Source organism: Manacus vitellinus, unplaced genomic scaffold (genome assembly GCF_001715985.3).
Source record: "Manacus vitellinus isolate BGI_N305 unplaced genomic scaffold, ASM171598v3 scaffold_42_pilon, whole genome shotgun sequence".
Classification (NCBI taxonomy): domain Eukaryota; kingdom Metazoa; phylum Chordata; class Aves; order Passeriformes; family Pipridae; genus Manacus; species Manacus vitellinus.
The window spans coordinates 7121283-7139884 of NW_021940553.1; the positions used below are offsets into that span (position 1 = coordinate 7121283).

The window sequence follows — 18602 nt, forward strand, 5'->3', positions numbered from 1 at the left end:
GGGAAAAATGTCATTCTTCAACTTTGAGAGCACTTGTGCTTCCACCTCTAAGGGTGTCAAGGAGGCTCATTGTTTTTTTTAAACACAGTCAAGTATGGACTTTCCCATCACTGGGAGATAGGTGAGGCAGGCATGAGTAAATATAAATACAGCAAACACCCAGCAAGATGTTAAGGAATGCAGCTGTAATCTGTGTGGCAGAGAAAACTGCTCCCTGTGTCCCATGGAGCTGAGGGAGTGTTGTCAGGGCTTACAGTTGAGGCTTTTTGATAATTCTGTTTACCCTTCTCCATCTCCCCTGTGTCTTCCCTGTCCTTGAGCTGCACAGGCCAGAACTCAGCACAGCATGTGAGAAGTTGGTACATCTGTATCTCGTGCAGATAGATGATATCCTGTCTCGCTATTGCTTTGTTTCCCAAGGATTCCCATTTTTCTTGGCTTTTTTGGCTGCCTGAGGTTGGGGAAGACTCTGCAAAAAGCTCAGAGCACTAACGTAACCATCAGTACAACCTAAGCCAAAACTTTTAACTTACAGTGGAGAGCAAAAATGTGCAAGGACAAATCTATGCCCACCTCTAAAGGTGGCTCTGAGAGGCTACAATGTGGATAGCAGCTGGAACAAAAAAAAAAATCCTTTTTCAACAAGGAATATAATTGGCTGGTGCTCCCAACCAACACATCCTATCTACCTCATGTCTGTTTGGGATGAAATCCCTCTGTCTCTGAGCCTTTGGTTGATATGTGAAGAGGAAAAGGCCCTTAACAGGTCTGTTTCCTTGAGCCTGTGCTGGCTGCTCTTCCCTAGTGGTAAAGAGATGTATAGAGTCTCCTCTGAAGACAACAGCACTGTAAACTCTTCAAAACACTTCAGTGTTCCCCAGAATGGGGTGGGGGATGTAAGGAAGCAGAACCAGCCTTGAAATCACCAGTCTTTACTCTGTCAGCTTGCATGAAACAACATGATAGAATGTGATCCCTGGCATCATCCCAGAGCCTCAGCCTGCGTCCAGTCCATGCAGTTTGTACCTGATGCTGAGGTTTTCAGTCCCACGTGGTTGAACTTTTTTAATGGCTTTGTCCTGTCAGACTCCCTGTGCTAGGATGCCTTTCTGTTACTGTACTTTATTCCCCTTGCTTATCCACAGCAGCCAGGTTTGAGTTGGACAAGACTGTCTAATCTTTAGGACATCAGCAGTGATGGTGCTGATCTGATGTGCTGGTTGGGAATGTGGAGCTCAGAGAGCTTCACCTCTAATGCAGTTGCCTTGCTGTATTTAAGTAGCTTTGCAGTGACTTTGGAGTCTGGGCACTGCAGTGGAAATATTGGCTTCTCCTCACTGTTGATGGAAGTGTGGGAGAGCAGATGCTAAATCCAGACATGAATTCTTGTCCTTGGCCTTCCATCGACTTTGCTCTACAGTAAAGCCGCTGCACGATGCTGGAGCTGACATGGTGGCTTTGCAGCCTCTTTGCTGAGAATCAAAGGCTTCTAAATGAATTCTTGAGATGAAGTAGAAGATGATCTCTTCTGCCCATTGTTCCAGTCTGACCAGACAGGTTTTTTTCCGGAGCTGCAGATCTCTTTTCCTACAGAGTTACATAATTTGGAAAATAAATTGTGTAAGACTCTTCTGATAGCCATGCTAGTCTGGTCAGACACAAGTGTTTAGTTTCAAAACCTTTCAAGAAAATCAGCAATGAATGAGAAAAAGAAAATGAAAAAGAATGAGAAAAAGAAAATGACCAAGCATTTCCTGGAACTGCATCCCAGATTTATGATCTGGTAGATTCACTCAGCACGTGCTGCTCCGAGCATGCCCCTCAATCAGTGCAAATACAACTGTGGCTCCAAGTGTCCTTTAACCAAGTTCTGCAAAGGGGCTGTTGTGTACTGCTGTGTTTCAGGACTTTCTCCTTGTCTCTTGTTCTTCCCTGCCCTTGGATGGGAAGCTGTTGCTGGCAGTACCACTGGGACAGGTGGAGCTGTTGCAGTGTCCAGGTGTGCGGAGCTGCCTGGCGGGGCTCGCTGTTCATGTTTGTGCTGGTTGTGGCACAAGGGCTGAAGTGCAGAGGGTTGTAGGAACTACAAGAGAAGGGTTTAGGCAAGAGGGTGGTGTTTGCCCCTGGTAAATGCCAGCAGAGCAGGGCAGCTGGCGAGGTGTGGGTCGCTGCTGGAAATCCTGGAAGGCTGTCTGTCTGCTGAGGTTGCATGACTGGCTCATGCTGGCTTTGCCAAGCACCAGCAGCTGAATCCCTCTGGGCCTTGGCAGCTGGCCTGGGTGTTGAAAAACATCTGCACTGCCTTCCCCTTGCTGTGCTCGAGTGCTGCTGCTGCTGCAGCTTTTTTAGTGATGTATCAGCTGAGGAGAGAAGAGACCTGCCCACGGTTTCAACCTCTTACCACCCAGTGGGGCAGGGACAAAGCAGTGCAGCCTTTTCTGATGGCCTTGGATCCTAATGGTTCTTCTTTCTGTGCAGGGCAGGCAAACAGCCTGGCTTCCTGCTGGGAAGCTGCATGCCAGCAGGAACAGGCTCACTGAGCAGGTTTCCAGCCCCACACCATCTGTGAGTGGTGTGGACAAGCTGAATTCTGCTCTGGCTGCAGCTTTGCCTGCTGCCCTGTCACAAACACGTGCACAGACACATTAAACTGCAGTCACATGAGGTTTATATTGTGTCACCTTTCCTCATGGATGGCCAGGGTGTGAGGTTCATAAATACTTGCTCTCACTTAAAATATTATTCTCAGCTTAAGACTTGACTTCAAACAAGTTTTTGATGCATCATCCAGAGAAGTCGTCGGCATCCAGAACCCATGAGTGCGTTAGCTCTGACTCTGCTGTTGTGGTTACCTCTTTCAGGACTATCTTACTGAGTGTAATCTCTTTGCTTAATGAGCCCAACACATTCTCCCCAGCCAACGTGGATGCATCAGTCATGTTCAGGAAATGGAGGGACAGTAAAGGAAAAGACAAGGAGTACGCCGAAATCATAAGGTAAGCTTTTCCATGTGGGATGCTGTGCTACCAGCCTCCTGTGTTGAATCCTGTGAAACAGGGTGCTTCCAGAATTTGCTGAAACCGGTTTCTTGCAGTAGTTGTTTCTTTGGAAATGAATTTTATCATCTTATTCCAAGTCCATGCGTCGGGTTGCTCCAGAGTTTTCAGTGCACAGAAGCAGCGCAAACTTCTGGAGCAGGAGGACTGGGCTAATATGTCTTTAAATGGTCCTTTTCTCAGACTAATCTGTCATGATGCTCTGCAAAACCTATTGGCTACTAGTAAATCCCAGTCGGAGTCCCTGCTTGCCTTTTGAGCCCTGCATTGCTTGGGATGTGGTGGAAACTGACTGCATCCTACTAATTCCTGTGCTTAATACATGCATGAATCGTAATCATGTCCCTCCAATTTGAAGGACTATCAGTGGGATTTGGCAAGGCCTTGCAAAGCTGGGTTTCATTAGCTGGAAGCACTGCTCAGTGCTGCCCCTTGAGAAGTTCATGGGTCATCAGGAGCCGCAGGGAGATGATGTGAGTGTGAGCCAGGGCTGCTGCAGAACCCAGAGAGGGACTGCTGGCTGAGGCCACATCTGTGCTAGCTGTGCCAGCAGGATGTGCCCCTTTTGGAGCTGGCAGGGCAGTGTGTCTGTGCAGAGAGCCGAGCTGGGAGGTTCAGCCCTCCAGCTCCCTCAGCATCAGCGAAGCTGGATGTGTTCCATGCACACGGAATGGCAGACTGAGGAGCAGGCGGGTGGGTGAGGGGACGAGGCTGCCATCTGCTCCTCCCTGCTGGGAGGTAGCAGCCAGAGCCTGTCCTGGGGGGATGGGAAACACTTGGCTTCTGCCAGCCCCAGGCAGCACTGGGGTTACAACTGTGCCTTGGGGTGCAGCCACGCGCTCCGACTGCTCTGGAGCTCAGAGCTGCCAAAGCAGTTGTGGGAATTGCAGTTCTGAGCACACAGGGGTAGAGCTGTCAGGGTGGAGTCAATAAATCATCATAGGAAATCCCTGACCATTCCTCCTGTAGCAAATGGAATTTGCTCTGAGCTCTGGCAGGTCTCTTATGTAGAGTCCTGTGAAATAACAGATTTCAGATGTTGCTGCAAACACCCTTGGCATGTTCCCAAGGCTGGGACTGCAGGAACTAAATCTGTTTCCAGTGCTGTTTGTGGTGCTTTATCCAAACCTCCAATCTCCTGACTCTGAGCTGCCAGGAGGGCTGGGCTGGGGGCTGGCCGGGAGGTGGGAGTTGAGCCGAGTTGCTGCTGGCACACGGCCCTGCTCACGTTCCCGCTGTGTCCTTCTCCCCACAGGAAACAGGTTTTGGCTACCAAAGCTGAGGCTGAGAAGGATGGCGTGAAGGTCCCCACTACACTGGCAGAGTACTGCATCAAAACTAAAGTGCCTTCCAATGACAACAGTTCAGATTTGCTTTACGACGACTTGTACGATGACGACATTGACGACGAGGACGAGGAGGAGGAGGACGCCGACTGTTACGATGATGATGATTCTGGCAACGAGGAGTCGTGACCTGCTCCCTCTATGCCCCTGTACTGCCCTGCCGACTCAGGCCAGAAGGGAGCAGCGGTAACCTAGCAGCAGTCCAGCAAAAAAAGTGGGGGGGGGGGGGAAAAAGGGGGGGGGGGGTGTCAAAAAAAAAATGAAAAAAAAGAAAAACAAACAAACAAAAAAAAAACCCAACACAAAACTTTGTCTCCTGCTGTCTCCTGTTGTATGGATCTGTTTGCTCCTTTTTTATGGACCTCTTAGAGACCCTCCACAGAATGTCTGAATTCTTGCATTCTTAACCCTTTCATCACTGTATTAAGATTTCTTTTTAAAAAAGAAACTCCCCTTTTCACTTCTCTACAAAACGCTCACAGCAAAACAGGTTTGCTCGCGTTTAGATTCTTGAATTAAATACAGTCTTGCATTGAGATGTTTAATGTATTTAAAGCTGGAACAAACCCATTGGAAGCCGGGTTTTCAGGAGCTCAAGTGCTGCATTTACTGGGAAGAAAAAAAAATCCCCACGAAGCAAATTGCCAAGGTTTAGCTGCTCCATTTACAATAATAGCGTGTGTACATTCGTTTAGCCTTGTGGTGGTGGCTTTTCCTTTATGAGGTGTGGGGCGGAGAGTGTAAAGCTACTGTGTGTTGAGCTTGATGGGATGTCACTGAAAGGTACAGTATTCCTTTTCAGCCTGCTAAGTTAGGAAATAGCTGGCCCCTGGAGCCCCAGAGGGCACAATCAGCTTTGTCTCTGGAAAAGGCTTGTGAGATGAACCCTAAAATAAACACTTAACACTTCACATCTGTACAACTGAGCCCTGGGTTGCTATTTATTTTTTTTCATTGTTCTTTTTTCAGACTAGGATAGGGTTGCAGAAGTTCAGTTTAGCTGTTCTGCTGGCATCTGCTGCCAGCTGCCCCTCTCTGCAGGGATGAGAACAGATGTGAATCCTGCTGCCCCATGGGCCACCATTCATCCTGAACTTCTTTTTTGGCAGTAGGAGAGACCAGTAGCCTCCTGCCCCAGTGCTCACTCTAGCAGCCCTTGCTTCCTGCAGCCCCAGCCCTGCGCAGCTTTCTGTTGCTTATGTAGGTCCCCTGTGGGTCAGTGCAGCTCTGCTGCAGCCCCTGGGCTCTGTGGGGCTGGCAGAGGTTGGAGCTCCCCTTGTTGCCTGCCTGGGGTGTCCAGGCTGTCCCAGTGCCCCCCAGGGCAGAGGGTGGGTGGTGCTGGGCTCTCCTTTGCCCGCCTGGCTGGGGCACAGGCAAACATGTGCAGCCCCCCAGGAGAGAGGGGGACTTTTAGGCTGGAAGGGAAGGCCAGCAGCAGGGTCTGTCTTCAGCATCATGCTTCGTTCAGCTGGGGCCCTGAGCTCGCCCTCCCGCACGTTTCTGGGAGCTCTTGGCAGAGCTTAGGGCCCTCCATCGTGGGCAGGGGGATCAAATCATGCATGTTCCTGTCTCAGAACCCTCGTCCCCAGTCCCTCAGCACCCTGACTGTGTTGCAGCTCTTCATTTTGGCCATGGTGCAGTGCCCCGAGTTCACCTTGTGCATGATCCCTGGATGGGCTGCCAGCCCTGGCAGCCCCAGAGCAGCTCAGGGGTGCTGCCCCTCTTTGGTGAGACCCTCGGTCCCCACAGGTACAGAGGTGTCACCATGGCCAGGGCCTGCTCCTCTCTTCCATGTATCTCAGGGTTTTCCATGGTACGTCACCAGCTGGGGCCTCTCCGGGGGGTGCTTCGGTGGGATCAGGCTTTGTTTGGGATCAGCTGTGCTCTAGGCAAGACTGAGCAAGTTCCGAGTGTGCTGCCTGGAGGGAGAGGAGGGGAAGGCAGCCCTCGGGGAGGGGAGGAAGGCCTGTGGGGTTCCCTGTGAAATGAGCAAGGCAGATCTGTTTTCAGTGTTGCTTGGCAGGGGTTTGCTGCAGCAGGGACAGCCCCAGCCCGGGGATGTGCATCCGATTGCCCCCAGGGAGTGGAGGCAGCCCAAGTGGTGATTCTTTGTCCCTGCTGCTTCCCATGTCCCTCTGCCCTCCTACTTGCATGTTACCTGGAAAGGCAGCTGCACCCTCCTGAGGTGTCCTGCTCCTTCAGTTGCACCTTCCAGCAAGGACTGACTCAGCCCCAGGTGCTTTTTGGAGCCGGCAGTGGGGCTCCCCTGCAGCCACTGAGTGTGGGGCACCCCCAGCCTCACAGCAGCCCTGCAAGGGTGGCACCGGGGGTGGCAAAAGGGCCACCCCGGGACAGGGGCACCAACCTTCAGCTTTCAGGTGGCTGAGGGCAGTGAAGGAGCAGAGTGTGGCAATGCTGGCTGTGCTGATGGCTGGGTTGGAAATGAGGATACTGCATCTTTCAGGATTTCCCTTGTACTTTTGACCGTCTTCACTGTATACTCTCCAGTGACTTGTATTTCCAAGCTTGGTGTTGTAAGATGCATTATTATGACTCTTGTTTTACCCTTTTTTAAAGACAAGAAAGCAACCTCTTTTGAGCGCTCCGACAATAACCAGACTAATTTCTCTTCCCCACTGTCTTGTGCAGTGTCATTGCTTGTTGACTTGCTGGTTTCCTTTTTTTCAGATACAACTGAAGTATGAGGGGATTTTTTTGAAACTATTTAAGAGATGATTGCAGAAAAATGTTTACCTACTCTGTGTATTCTGGTTTTTTTCTTAACCCTTTTTCTCCTGTTTCAGCCAATATTAGCGTTTACATTTGCAACTTACAAGTCCCTTCAAATGCAGTTTTCAACCATTCTGAAACCAGCAGGGTACACTAGATTTCTTAGTAGTTTTCTTAGCTGAACTCCCAGATGTTTTCCTTTTTTTCTTCAGTATAATTTACCAGAAAGAATTAACTGATGCATTTTTGTGTTGTCTTTCCCTTCAGTAGTTATATTTTGTCTTTTCTGCACATCTGTCTACTAATAAAAATGTGAAATGAAAATATCTCTGTACTGTTACTTCCCTGGTTGCGTTGCTTGGGTTATTCAAGAGCTTTGAATGACAAGCTCAGTGCTGCTCTGGTATCAATGCATACACCCATACACAAAAATCTGTGAGGTTACTGGGAAATAAAGCCACTGTTTGACAGCTGCCCACACCTAAGACTGAAGAACAAGCTGATTTAGAGGAAGACTTTGGGAAAAGGCCACGGGCTTTGCTGTTGTATTTAGTCTCCCTAAGTCAGGAAGGGGGAGACCAGTGAGAAGTTGATTCATGGATTCGTGACTGGAGCAGGGAAGCAGGACACAGGTCAGAGCTGCTGCCATGAGGCCGTGGTGCTGCTGGTGGTCGGTGCTCTGGCAGGGCAGGAGCTCAGCACTCCTGAAAGGATCAGACACGGCAGCAGGGACCTCCACTGCTGGGGCAGGGAATGGCTTTGGCCTCGTGCAGAAGCCTGGCAGAGAAATTGAGGTCATGGCTGCTGGCCCTGCCTGGCCCACGCTGTTCCCTGCAGGCTCGGGAGAGGAGAAGTGTGTTTGCTGTGCCTCAGTGCTGCAGTTGGGCTAAAATTAGTGGGACAAACATCAGGGAATTGCACTGGCTGCACTTGGCATCGATGGCAGTGCAGCAACTGCCCAGTCAAATGTAGTTGGGGCCAACTGCTTTGGCTGCACAGCTGTGCTGGAAGAATGGTGGTGGCATTTTGGAGCTGCCTTCCCAAAAGAGTCTCCATACTGGGGAATGGGACACAGAGGGATGGTGCTGTCTGGGAGCTGGCTTGTTTATATCTCCTGCCTGGCTCTCCAGCACTGGGCTACCCAGAACTGCCAGGGGCTGCTCCCTCCAGCTCCAGCCCATCTGGCAAACTCATCTGCCTCTCGAGCATTGAGGGGGGGTTCCCCTGCCCTTCCTTGACAGCCAAGTGCAGCTGGGCTACCTCGACTCTGCCATCAGTGCCTCGAACTGGGCTTAGAGGGGAAATTGCTGCAGAGTCCTGCAGGAACTGACAGTGTAGGGAAAGGGCAGAACACCTTGTTGAGTCTCACAAGGAAAGCAGAGGAGCCTACATGTGGCTGACTGCGACACTGCCTGTGGGCAGGACCTCAGAGCAGCTGGGAAGGTGCTGGAGCTGCCTTGGCTGCTGGGTGCTGGGGAGGAGGAGGGTGCTGCAGGACAGCACAGTCAGTGTGCTGCCCTTTCTGTGCTCACAGCCACGCTGAGGATGGAAGTTGCCTGGCTGGGGTCAGTGGAGAAGCACTGGCAGGAGTCTTTGCAGCGGCTCTGCCAGGAATCCAAGGCTCAGGGGCTGCTGTGGGCTGGCACCAACTGGCACCTGCTGCCTTTCCCCAGCTCCAGCTACTTCTGGACCCTGACACACACAGAAGGACTGAGCTACACCTGCAGGGCAGCACCAGATATCTATAAACAAGAACTCAAGTGTGTGAAGGTAGCTCTGGGGGGTTTTTGTGAAGAAGAACTCCTGTGAGGCAGCAGCTCAGACCATGGGTAAATGAGGTGCTGTTGCTGTAAGGCCACAGCTGCTTGTACAGCCCTTGTAGAAACTGACAGGCCCCAGCTTGCAGACACATCCTTGCCCTCCTTGACATCCCTAAGTTGGTGGCAGTGGGACAGCAGCTGCCAAGAGCTTGCAGCAGCTGCTGGAGTTCAACCAGTGTCAAAACCCGAGCCAGGGCAGAGGAAGGCCAGGACAGCAGAGGAAGTGGGTAAATATGTAGCACACAACAGGCAAGGGATCTTTTTTCCCCTCAAGATCCACAAGAAAAATAGTTTCTATCCTGAGAACCACTGCCCTTCCTCCCAGTGCAGCCCATGGACCTCGTGGGCAAAGCAAGGGAGGGCAATGCTGCAGCTCTGCTCCCTCTCCATCCCAGCTGCTCCACAGGGACTCACAGCACCACCCCAGAAGACTCCAAGGGCAGAGACAATGTTGCTGGAGGGAGTCAGGGTGCTGCCCTGATCCCATCCCTGCTGCTGCTGCCTGAGAGCTCCCGGCCCTCGAGGGAACTCACCTTGGTCAGACCCACCTGCTGCTCTTACCCTCCCAGCTCAGCTCCTTTTGCAGGAGCAGGTGGAAAGGGACGGGCTGTAACACTCCTCCTGGAGCCTTTGAAAATGCAGACAAACACCAGTGATATGCTCAGATCTTTATTAGGTGGAGGAAGGGCTATAAAGAAATGAAAATCCTAGAACATTCAACGCACTGGTGTAGGACAAGAAGGACCAGGAGTTGCCTCGAGGGCCTTTGTTTTAAAAAAAGTGGGGAGGGACAGATGAAGTTTCCATCCAGTCGCTCTGGCTTTCCTGGGAGGGTGGCTCAGGGCAAAAAGAGGTACAAGACACAGCTTATACTTTTATTTAAGAAACCGCTACATAGTTTTTGCCTCTAATGATGCAAAGGAGGTTCCAGGAGCCATCCAGTCTCTTGCTAGAGAAAAACAACAACAAAAATCCCCAAAAACAAATAAACAACAACAACAAAAAAAACCCCAAACCAAAAAAAACCCAAACAAACCAAAAACAAAAAACCAAAACAGAAAACCCTGTCCTTTTTTTTTTTTATTATTATTATTATCAAAAAACTGAAAAATTCAAAGGTGAGGCTGCAGCTCAAGGCCACAATGACAAAACAGCCCATGACAGTTTGTCTTGCACAGCAGGAGGGAGGGAGGAGATGAAAGAAAGGGGAAGGCTGATAAAAAAATTTTTTCTTTCTTTTATTTTCCCCGTCTTTAAAATAACAGCTATACTGGGGGATGGGGATAGATATAAACCCAACAGGACACATCTTGATTTGCTTTTTTTGAAGGGCAGGTCTCCTTATTTGCCTGAATTTAGAACTGCATTCAATAAATGGGATCCAGCTCTAAAAAAAAAAAAAAAAAAAAAAAAATAAAGGCGCAGTTTGTCTTTTGTCTGACAGAGTTCAAAAACCCATAGAGCTTAAAAAAAAACAACAAAACAAACAAGGAAGGAAGGATGCCCTGGTGCAGACGGAAAATGAATAATTAGTTTTCCTACAAAGAAAATAAAAGAGGCTTCAAGATGCAGAAAACCACATTTAGGCTCTATTACATTTACAAATACATACATAAATATATTACATACAACAGCAACTCAAAGAGGAAGCAGGCGAGTCACACAGAGGATGGCTGGCTGGCTGGCTGCAGTTCTCCCTGCACAGACGTTTGGCTGAGCAGTTACTTCTCCTAATAATTCCAGGAATGGGCTTCGGCTTTTGTTTTCCTTTTTCTCTTTTGCTTTCTTTTTTTTTTTTCTTTTTCCTCCTCTTCTTTCGTTCTCTCTCCCTTCCCCCATTTCGGATTTAGTTTGTCCAGTATGGAGAAGTGCCATAGGCGGTTTTGGTAGCCTGAGACTTTTGCTGCATGGTGCTGGGTTGGTTGCGTTGGCCAGATCCACCCTAGAAATGGGAAGCAAAGGAGACATGGGCATCAGCTGCCATAGCCCCAGAGCTCCCAGGAATGACAGGCCCACCTAAACATCACCAGAGACAGCCCCCACACCCACCAACGCAGAGATGCTACCCCCAAAATGGATCTGTTCCTGCCCTGCAACATCTCTGCATCCTGCAATCCAGGATGAACGGCCACAGGGACAACAAGCAGGAGCTTAGAGATGCACCATCCCACTGCCTGCCACCCAAGACAGGGTCAAGCACAAGGAAAGTGAGGAGCAGGACTGGGGACAGCAAAGGAGCTCTCCCAAGGTGAACAGAGGTGGCACACCAGGCAAGGATGTCACACATTTGGAGTGCAAAAGCATGTCCTACTTCTGGACTCCCAAGGTTGTACACTCTGTTCTTCCAGGGAATATTTAGACTGAGGAAAGGAAACAAGTGTGCAGGTGAAATCAAACTGGAGCTGACATGTACTCTACAAGGGGATGTTTTGTTTTCCCCCAGAATCATAGTCCAAGTGGTCACGTCCTGCTCTCCTGCCGCAAGCAGAGCACAGCAGCGCCTGCCTCAGCTTCACCCCTCAGCCCATCTCTCCCCACTCCACATCAGGATGGGCTCTTCACAGAGTCACAGCCTGGCTGAGGCTGGCAGGGACCTCTGGAGGTATCTTGTCTGACCCCTGTGCTCGAGCAGTATCACCTAGAGCCTGCTGCCCAGCACCATGTCCAGACAGCTCCAAGGATGGAGACTCCACCACCTTCCTTGGCAACCTGCACCAGTGCTTGGTCACCATCCCAGTAAAAACATGTTCCCTGATGTTCAGAGAGAACATCCTGTGTCCCAGTTTGTGCCCAATGCCTCTGTTCCTGTCACTGGGCACCAGTGGAAAGAGCCTGGCTCCATTCCTCTTTACACCCTCCCTTTGGGTATTTCTGTACATTTGATGAGATCTGCTCTCAGTGCTCTCCACGCTGAACTGTCCCAGTTCTCAGCCTTTCCTCACAGGAGACATGATCCAGTCCCTTCATCATCCTTATGGTCCTTCACTGGACTCTCTCCAGTGTGTCCACCTCTCCCATAGTGGGAAGCCAAGAACTGGATACAATGCTGCAGCTGTGGCCTCTCCAGCGCTGAGCTGAGGGCAAGGATCAGTTCCCTCAACCTGCTGGCAATGCTGTGCCTAGGGCAGCTCAGGATCCCATTGTCCTTTTTTGCAGCAAGGGCACTCTGCTGGCTCATGGTCAACTTGGTGCCCACCAGGACCCCCAGGGCTTTTTCTGCTGAGCTGCTTTCCAGCTGGGTGGTCCCTAATATATGTTGGTGCATGGGGCTGTTTCTCCTCAGGGGCAGGACTTGGCACTTCCCTTTGCTGAACTTCATGAGGCTCCCTTCCCAGGCTGGCCAACAGCATCAAGTCTGTCAGTCTGCAATCGCTGCCAAGGCCCTTTCCCAGTGAGCAAAGCAAACACCAGAAAAAAACAACTCCCCCAAGACCCTGCAGGGATGGGGGGAGCAATGCCCTTGGGCAGCTGCAGAGGCAAACGGGGCCGACTCACCTGCCCATCCTGCTGAAGGTGGTGATGCAGCATCTGGGAATGAGGCTGCTGATGTGCAGGGAGGATATGAAGAAACGGGGCTGGAGCATAACCTGGGGCAGCACCAGGGTTCAGGGGCCCAGTGGATCCAAGAGCAGAGGGCAGGCTGAAGGGAGGCGGAGTGCCAGCATGGAATCCCTGCTTGTCAAACGTCTGCACAGGAGGCAACAGGCACAGTGTCAGACTGATGTGAGCAGCCCAAGCCAGACGAGAAACAGAGTGGCCCAAATACACATCCCCTGAACCTTTGACTGACCCCATGAGCAAGCCAGGTCACACTGAATACCTGCCAGCACCCCTGAGGACAAGTTTCAGCTCCTGTTCTCACCCATATTTCTGCACTAATGGTTTTGACATTTTTATTTTCACGGCTATTGTGTTCCTTTTTCCCTGACCTCTTTTCATTCAGAGGGATGTGGGATGGCAGCAGCTGCCTGATCAGTCCTTCTCACACTGAGTGGGCTCAGCCTGGAACTACTTGACCTACCCAGGGCAGTCCAACAAAAATGCAAAAACTTGCAGTAATATTTTCCTCTTGCTGGCCAAAGCTTGACGCCTAACTCCAAGCACGTAGCTGACAGCTGGCTTGCTACCTGTTAAGTATGGATCACAGCCAGACACCAATTACCCTGGTTGAGGGTGCAGGGAGGAGCAAACAGGAGCTGGATGTAAGCCCACTGCCCAGCTTGTCAAGGCACCTCCTGCTTTGCTGGGAAGTTGCACAATGAGCAATGTCCCCAGGAGACTGTGGGACAGGGATTCCTGGGCATAGGGATGGGCACTACTGCCTGGTTCCTCTGGCGAAAAGTGAGAGGCCTCTCGACTCTCCTGCTTTGGGAGCTATTTAGACTAAAAATCCTATCACCCATCACATTTCATTTGCACCCAGGACAGGGCTGGCATGGGGCAGCTTGGGCAGTGTGCGGCACAGGGAGCACTGAGCCTCTGCCAGCAGCTGCTGTCAGGAGCTGACACAGCAGGAACAGTGTGACAGAGGACAAGCCCAACAGCAAGCAGAGCCAGTGTTACAGATGCCACGGCCTGCTGACCCTGAGACTGGCCAGCCTGGGAACAGAAGGGGAGTCACGGGCCTGGCCTTGGGCCATGAAGGAGGGTCCAGCGTTGCTCACCTGAGTCTTGTTATAGACTGAGCCGCTGATATCAGGCACACCCGTGTTACTTGAGGTCACAGAAACACCTGGAAAACAAAAATGCCACCCACAATGAGAATGTCACCCAGCACGATCCCATGCTTTGCTCCCAGTGCCTCCGGCAGCCTCAGTGGATGCACTGCCCTGCCACTGCAGGGTTCTTCGGGATCTCAGACCCATGGCAACCCCACATGAGAACAGAAAAAAGGGCTCAGTTCCTCGTTCTCACTGCAAAGCAGGAAGCCAGCACACTGGGATAAATCACTCAGGTCCATAACCCAGCAGTTACCACTCGGATTCCAGTGCACTTCACCAGGCAGCATCTGGTTGCACTGAACACTCGTTTAAGCTGACAAAAAGCCAGATTTCCCCTAGGATCAGGGGAGCATTTGGCTCTTCTGCAGCATTCCAGAGCCTTCCAGTGGTGCCCTGAGCAATGAGACTCAGCATCTCCAACACATCTGAGCCCCTGTCCTTTCACATCCTGCAGAAGAGTGAGGCCTGCAATGCTGCCCTGCCCTGACACCAGGGACATCACTGACTCAGACTGGCTTCCCCTGGGACTGTCTGGCAGCACAACAGGCTCAGAAACACTCACCAGCAAGGTGGCTCTCAAAACAGACACTTATTCACAGTTTTATAAGGACTGGCTCTGATTATTTCACTTGGATCAGAATAAAACCAGCAGTTCCTTTGGCAGTTGACTCAGAGGACTGGACTCAGAAGGTGTGCACTCCTTAGCAACACAGGTTACTTCAAGCCTGTAACCCTCCTCCAAACATTGCTCTTTTTTGGATTGCTTGTCCACCAAAGAGCATGGTCACCTGGTGTTTCAAATGCAGAGCAAAGCTCGGTATTTGCTTAAGCCCAAGGATGAACTAGTTAGTGCTAAGCAGTTCAGTATACACTTTGCAGGTCTAACCAGCATGTGCAGAATAAAGCTTTCATATGAGCTGTGTAAATTCTTCAGCCTTTATGGTCACAGAGGAAACATTTCCAGGCATGACACAACGTGAGTTACAGGGTGTACAGACAGCAGCTTGACAGCCCAGAGATGTGTGAGGTGTCCTGCTCACCCATAACACACAGCTGTCTCAGAGGCCTACCAAGAAACTTAAAATCTAGCCATCATTTGCCAGAGGACCATTTCAGCAGCAGCAGTATCCAACTGCTCAGGTTTCACAAACAAGGCACTGCTGAAGGATCACTATGTTCTTCAGCAAAGAAAACTTGGGCAGGGGAAACAGCTCACCACCCATGTACAATTGTGGACAAAGCTGCACATCAGCCACACAAACCCCATACGCAGAGTTCAGCCACGAGGTTTAGAAGGAACACCTGGGCCATTAGAGAAGCATTTTGTGTACGGGAGATGGAGAAACAGCTTGGATCATGACCCTGTGCAATGCTGGCTGCTGTGCTCACTGCACAGCACTGGGAGATTGCCCTACTAAACCCCACTCCGGAGCAGCCTCAAGACTTGTGTGTTACCTTTCCCAGGTCCAGTGCCAGCAGATTTGTTTTGTGCTTGAGATGACCCACTGTAGCCTCCTTTGCTGTAATCTCCAGCTGCCGTTCCCTGCGTTAAGTCATCGTAGCCTGCCGGTGTGTACAAGACAAGGTGTTACAGGGCGCAAGCAGCGCTGCGGGCGCGCTCGGGCAGCGCGGCGGGGAGCCCTTACCTCCTGTGCCGTAGCCATGCTGTCCGTAGCCACTCGCCTGCTGGAAAGGAGTCGATGCTGTGTTCAGGTTGACTCCGTGCTGCTTGGCAGACGCTGGAGGGACCTGGACAAAGGGAGGGAACAAAAGGCGCCGTTAAGCAGGGAATGCGAGCTCCCGCTGCCATCTAGTGGGGAAGGCACCTCCACTGCACCTGGGAAATTCAGTCTGGAGTTGGGAGGACTCACTCCAGCAGTAACTTGCTGTAGTGGAATTGTGCAAGCCCCAGGATTTTTGCTAGAGCGATTGCAGTGCAGCCCTCCCTCAGAACAGGCTGCATATTTCTGTCATATGCTCCATGTAAACAGCAAATTCTTACCCACAAACCCAGGAAGAAAAAACACAAAATCAAACTAAACATCAGTTCCTGCTTGAGGCTGTTTCATAAAACACTGTCCTGTAGTGCCCTAAACAGACTCATCTACCCTTCTGCCTGGAGCAGCACCACCTCTTCCCAAATAACCTTCTTCCTCCTGCGACTTCCAGGCCTGCCTGCTCACTCAATGGGGTCTCCTCCATCCTTAAGAGGATCTCCAGGCACTCTCAGCTCACTGACTCAGCTTTGGGTCTCCCCTTGACTCTTCAGAGACTAGTAAGGGCTTTCAGGAATACCAAGTCCATGAGCTGCAGCTGTCAGCTATTTACAGAAAACTGCTCATGAGTTCTGGCCTTTTAAACTTCTTGTTTTCTCCTGGAAGGGACTGCATCTATTTTCTCATATTGCATGTTTCTGGCGAGCCCTTGCAGACTGAGGAAGTTGACTCTATTCCATTTTCACAAGACTCCTCTCTGGGGTCCTCAGTACAAGAAAGCCATGGACCTGCCAGAGCAGATCCAGAGGAGGGCATGAAGATGATCATAGGGATCAGCACCTCTCCTATAAGGACAGGCTGAGAGTTGGGGTTGCTCAGCCTGGAGAAGAGAAGGCCCTGGGGAGGAGACCTTACAATACTTTACAGGGGCTTATAGGAAAGATGGAAAAAACATTCAACCAGGCCCTGTAGTGACCAGACAAGGGGCAGTCATTTTAAACTGAAAGTTGGTAGGTTTAGATTAGATATAAGGAAAATATTCATTACCACGAGGGTGGTGTGGCACTGGCACAGATTATCCAGAGAAGCTGTGGATGCCCAGTTCCTGGAAGCGTTCCAGGCCAGACTGGATGGAGCTTTGAGCAACCTGGTCCAGTGGAAAGTGTCCCTACCTATGGCAGGGAGGTTAGAACTACATGGTCTTTGATGATCTCTTCCAACCCAAACCATTCTATAATTCCAAGATGTAGAATGTTTGGGCTGGAGAAAGCCAGAACCAGAGAGGCAAGCAGGGAGGGTTACAATTTAGGCTGTCACACTTACAAACATGGTTGGCCCATATTGGAATGCACTGGGAACACCAGGCACACCAGCATAGTAAGGGAGCCCAGTGTAGCTGTACCCCGGGGGCAGGGTGGGGTTGAGGAAGGGCTGCTGAGTCGTGTGGTGAGTCTGTGTCTGGTTCTGCTGTGGCTGGGCCAGCGTGGTGGCCGGAGCAGGAGAGGCGGAATCCCCACGTCCAAATTTCGTTACATCACCTGCGAAAGAACGAACTGATCAGAAAAGCTACCAGAGCTACTCCAAAGATGGGGAATTCAATCAATTAAAATCCTCTGAATGCAAGCAGACAACTATAGAAGAGAGCACACCCTACACCTGAAAGCCTGCAGTTGTTCATGGTAAGCCCTCTCCCAGTCTCTGTTCCTGACAGCCACAGGGATTATTGCCTGTTCATGGCACAAGAACTCTGTGCCATGAATAATCCATTGATAAAATGGAGATACCGATACTCACCTATCTCACATGGTCTGAGCAGATTCATTACTATCAGATCATTGCAATAAAATATGCTAAAAGCAGAAGTATGGTAAATAGCCAAAGAGCCAATGGTTGTCAGGTTAAAGTGTCACTCTTCTGGAGGTTAAACTGATTAGCTAAGCTTCATGGGCTGAAAGCAAGTTAGAATTTACAGGCAGTGATGGGTATATTTTTGCCAATGTCTGTTTATTTGTCAAGCATGACTAATTAAGATGTCCAGTTCCTCACACCACCAAAGTTCTGAAGACAGTAGCTGAAGGCCAGGAAAGCAAGGCTTGCATCGTGGGCCACCTTATTGGAGAAGTAGGAAGGGAAATTCAGTTATTAACCCAAAAGCAGCCTCCCAGGAGAAGGGATTATGAAGCAGAAAACTCCCAAACACCTGAATGTTCTGGTAGCCTACAAAGCAGCATGTTTATATGTTTTTTTAAGGAGGTGATATACATCAGTCACATCTACCTTATCCCCAACAAGTTTTTCTTTTTGTTGGTTACCAGGAAGTATGACAACACTTAATACCTTCACTACAGGAACTACAACGCCCATGGCTACAGTTTTAAGCTGTAATCAGATGGCAGTAGATGAAAACCACTGCTGAAAACTCTGGATAGCATTAATGTCATCTTTGCACAATGATGACTAAAGAGAAAGAGCAGGAGTGAAGAAGAGCTTCTTCAATCACATGCTTACAGAAGGGAAGAACAATTCCTCTTCCAGCAACAGCAGGATGACCTGCACATAGAAACCAGAACATTTTGCTTACCACCCTCATCTTTAAAGAGCACTCACCTGAGTACGGGTTGTTAGCAAGGCTCCCATCTCTGCCTGTCAAGGTTGCAGGAGCAGGGAATGTAATTCCATAGTAATCCTTGGAAAGAGACGACATCATTTATTAATAGTTGAAACTGTAACAGAGCTGAACAGCTCTTATAAACCCCATATGATATGCAGAAGAAAATTTTGAAAGCAAGAACTAAAAGAAGTTTGGGTAGAATTTGACCTTATGCCTTGCAGCAGAGATGAAAATTTACCTGGATCCTCAAGTTAAAAATAGACCTACTTTACAGACATTTAAAATATTAAAGGCAGTAACTAAACAATTTCCCTCCCAGCTGTCATCTTCCTGTGAGACTGTGCCTAGAACAGAACCAGGGACAAAGTCACAATGTGGATGTATGTAGTCTAAAGGTTTTGCCCTTGTACCATGCCCTGTTTTCTAAAAGTGGAAATGTCAGCCAGTGAAACAGCAAAAACATAAAAGGAGAAAAATAGTTACTATTGGATGACTGGAAAATTTATTTAAACTACATTACAGGAGACCTTGAGTCAGTAGTCTCTGAAGTGGGGCAGGCATGACAATCCATTGGGGTGCATGAAGAAAATGGGTTTGGCACCA

The 18602-nt window shown here is 50.0% G+C and overlaps 2 protein-coding genes across 2 annotated transcripts in view; one reads left to right on the top strand and one right to left on the bottom strand.

Annotated features, from left to right (window-relative positions):
- The window catches only part of UBE2R2 (ubiquitin conjugating enzyme E2 R2), a 56667-nt gene extending 51346 nt beyond the window's left edge, over positions 1 to 5321 (top strand). Inside the window, exons 4-5 of the mRNA XM_018078802.2 lie at positions 2862 to 2996; positions 4312 to 5321. Of these exons, the coding sequence (XP_017934291.1) occupies positions 2862 to 2996; positions 4312 to 4531 (355 nt within the window). The 3' untranslated portion in view covers positions 4532 to 5321. The remainder of the gene's footprint in view (positions 1 to 2861; positions 2997 to 4311) is intronic.
- A 5395-nt stretch (positions 5322 to 10716) lies between these two features.
- LOC103767438 (ubiquitin-associated protein 2-like) lies at positions 10717 to 18092 on the bottom strand. Its single transcript, XM_008934577.2, has 7 exons — positions 17996 to 18092; positions 16712 to 16926; positions 15320 to 15422; positions 15129 to 15236; positions 13617 to 13684; positions 12448 to 12639; positions 10717 to 10894 (listed from the first exon to the last, which is right to left on the bottom strand). The coding sequence occupies exons 1-7, from the start codon at positions 18090 to 18092 to the stop codon at positions 10799 to 10801; spliced, it is 879 nt and encodes a 292-aa protein (XP_008932825.2). The 3' UTR covers positions 10717 to 10798.
- Positions 18093 to 18602: the final 510 nt, after the last annotated feature.